Raw genomic sequence first — 3,009 nt, forward strand, 5'->3', positions numbered from 1 at the left:
TAACAGGGTTACGTTTATCATATAAATATATTTAATGTTATCTAAAAGAATGGTTCACGAGAACCGTTTGAATAACCATGAAGGTGGTGGTGGCATGGTAAGACCTTGACCTTCAAATGTGGAGGTCAAGGGTTCGATTCTTGCCATTCACAAAATTATTCTCTCTCATGGCCACGAAGGTTCGCATGCAATGACTACGGGCTGCTCACAAAGCGGGTAGTCGCTTTGGAATTAGTCAGTTCAAAAAAATGTTTCAATACTCAAGTTAATATAAAAAAAATTGAGAACCGTTTGAATGATCATGCTAGCTTTTTTATCTATATATATATACGGGATAAGACATGAGCAAATAAGAATAAATTGCAAACAACCTAAAACTAAACCATATTCCGAAATCCCAACATTTCCATTATGCTCTCCACCATTGCCTCTAATTCTCCACCAACCATTCAAGAAAAGGAAATCTCTTGTCAAACAAAAATGTCGTTCATTATAGACAAATTCAAGAACAAAGTCTCAACTCTTCCTAAACACAAAAGTTGGTTAATTAACCATGATATATACAAGTATGAGGGCTTTTGGTATCACCAAGGTTTTTGGTTTCACTCTAGTGCTAGTTTCTCAATCGAAATAACTATGGCACTGCAAGAGGAATTTCAAGCACAACCCACAAACATTTTACTAGCAAGTCATCCAAAATCAGGCACAACTTGGCTTAAGGCTCTTGCCTTTGCCATTGCGAATCGAACCACGTTAAAAAATGACACCAATTCAACCCTAATCCACCCATTGCGCACAACTATTCCTCATGGATGTGTCCCTTATATCGAGAGCGAATCCTTTTTTAACAACCCATGTTACTCCAACGAACTCATATCCACGCACCTTCCTTACACATCATTGCCTAAATCCATCATTACTTCTAATTGTCGTATTGTTTATATATGTAGAAACCCTAAAGATGTGTTTGTTTCCTTTTGGCATTTCGTGAACAAAACGAAAGGCGATAACTCGCCTCCATTAGACTTGGAGGCTTCATTTGAGTCGTTTAGGAGTGGTGCTAGCCCAATGGGACCTTGTTGGGATCACGTGATAGGGTACCGTAAGGCGAGTCTTGAACGACCAGATAAAGTATTGTTCTTGATCTATGAAGATCTGAAAAAGGATCCAAAGGAGGAGGTTAAGAAACTGGCTAAGTTCATGGGTTACCCTTTTAACGAAGACGAGGAGGGTGACAAGGAGATCGAAGAAATAATAAGACTATGCAGTTTCGAGCAATTACGCAAGGTTAGTAAGGAAAATAGGCCCGGAGCTGGTGCAACACCTAAGGTCATACCTGATGATGCCTTCTTTCGAAAGGGCGAAGCGGGGGATTCAGTAAACCATCTTACCATGGAAATGATCCAAATTTTGGACAAAATCACCTTTGAAAAATATGATAGTTTAGACATTTCATTTTGAGTACAACCCTTTAATTTATGTTTGTGTGCATTTTTATAAATCGATGACAGACTTGTTGTTGTCCATTTAGTATTGATATAAGTTGCTTCATGTGATTGTTTCCGGTTAATAAGTTTATTGTATTTTTACTTGTTGAAAATTTTTTCGTCTCCCTAGCTAAGAGCTCTAGGAGTCGAGTAAATTTGCCACCGTTAAACCATTTAACGCCGGGGAACTCGACCCGCCGCCACTCCGTCCCGGCGTTAATCCACCGTCGCCATCCGCCGTCGCCTCTCACCGTTACCCACCCGACGCTGCTTCCACTTCTTTTTCTTTCTTTTTTTCTTTACTTTCTTCTTCTTTTTCTTTATTTTTTCCTTCTTTTTCTTTGCAGTTTGCAGGTGTGTGTGTGTGTCTTTTTTTTTTTTTTTTTTAATTACCAAGGGATGAAGAAGAAGATTTAAAGAGAGGGATGAAGAAGAAGAATAAAAGAGGTGTTCTAGAGTTTTAATATATTAAATTGGGCCAGATTTGGGCCATTAAAGGGCCGTTTTTTTTAAAAAAAATTGGACCATTTTTTTTAAAATATCACAATAATACTTATTTTGTTATAATAATAATAATAATATAGATATGGATAGTCAATTTTGGTGTATACATATAGTCAATTTTGGTACACAAAGTATGTATTTTTATATTGAGATTTTAGGCTATAAATACTCATGAATGCAAGCATTAAACTTGCACCATTTCTCACACTTACAAAGTGTTTCTTTCTTTCTCTCCATTATCATCTTTGTTCTTACACTTCATTATTAGTATTCTTAATCAAGAATCAAATCACTAAAGGTAGTTATAAGCCTACTGAATTATAACATCAAGAATCAAACCACTAAAGGTAGTTATAAGCCTACTGAATTATAACACGTTATCAGCACGATAATCTTAATACTAAATATGGTTGGCTCTGCCACCAAAATGATATATGGTCGGTTATACCACCAAAATGATATATGGTCGGTTATACCACCAAAATGATATATGGTCGGTTATACCACCAAAATGATATATGGTCGGTTATACCACCAGAATGATATAGGTCGGTTATACCACCTGAAAAAATATATGGTCGACACTGTCGCCAAATTTTCATTTATGTTTACTAATATTTATATTTTTGTTATATAACATTTATTTATGATTGCTTACACATGGTCGACACTGTCACCTACTTATCATTTATGTTATATTAAATTTATGTTTAATGTTTATATACTTATGAATATAAATTGACTCTAATTTATCATGATGTTTGTTTTAATTTTTGATAATAGAAAATGTCGAATCTGGAAAAGCTTAAATTTACTCCTTTAGAATCAACTGGAAACAACTACATGCCATGGGTTATAAAAGTAAAAATGCATCTTAAATCAATGGGCATTCTTGAAACCATAAATGAAAACAACACTTGTTCTGAAAAAGAACAAGCTACGGCATGTTGCTTTATTCATCAACATATTGATGAATGCTTACAAAATAATTATGTGACTGTAGAAGATCCCCATGTTT

General features: G+C 35.2%; 1 protein-coding gene across 1 annotated transcript; it reads left to right on the forward strand.

The window, feature by feature from the left end:
• Positions 1 to 442: 442 nt before the first annotated feature.
• LOC139904545 (flavonol sulfotransferase-like) lies at positions 443 to 1,462 on the forward strand. Its single transcript, XM_071886467.1, has one exon. The coding sequence runs from the start codon at positions 481 to 483 to the stop codon at positions 1,459 to 1,461; it is 981 nt and encodes a 326-aa protein (XP_071742568.1). The 5' UTR covers positions 443 to 480; the 3' UTR covers position 1,462.
• The last annotated feature ends 1,547 nt before the right edge of the window (positions 1,463 to 3,009 follow it).

Source organism: Rutidosis leptorrhynchoides, chromosome 4 (genome assembly GCF_046630445.1).
Source record: "Rutidosis leptorrhynchoides isolate AG116_Rl617_1_P2 chromosome 4, CSIRO_AGI_Rlap_v1, whole genome shotgun sequence".
Taxonomy (NCBI): domain Eukaryota; kingdom Viridiplantae; phylum Streptophyta; class Magnoliopsida; order Asterales; family Asteraceae; genus Rutidosis; species Rutidosis leptorrhynchoides.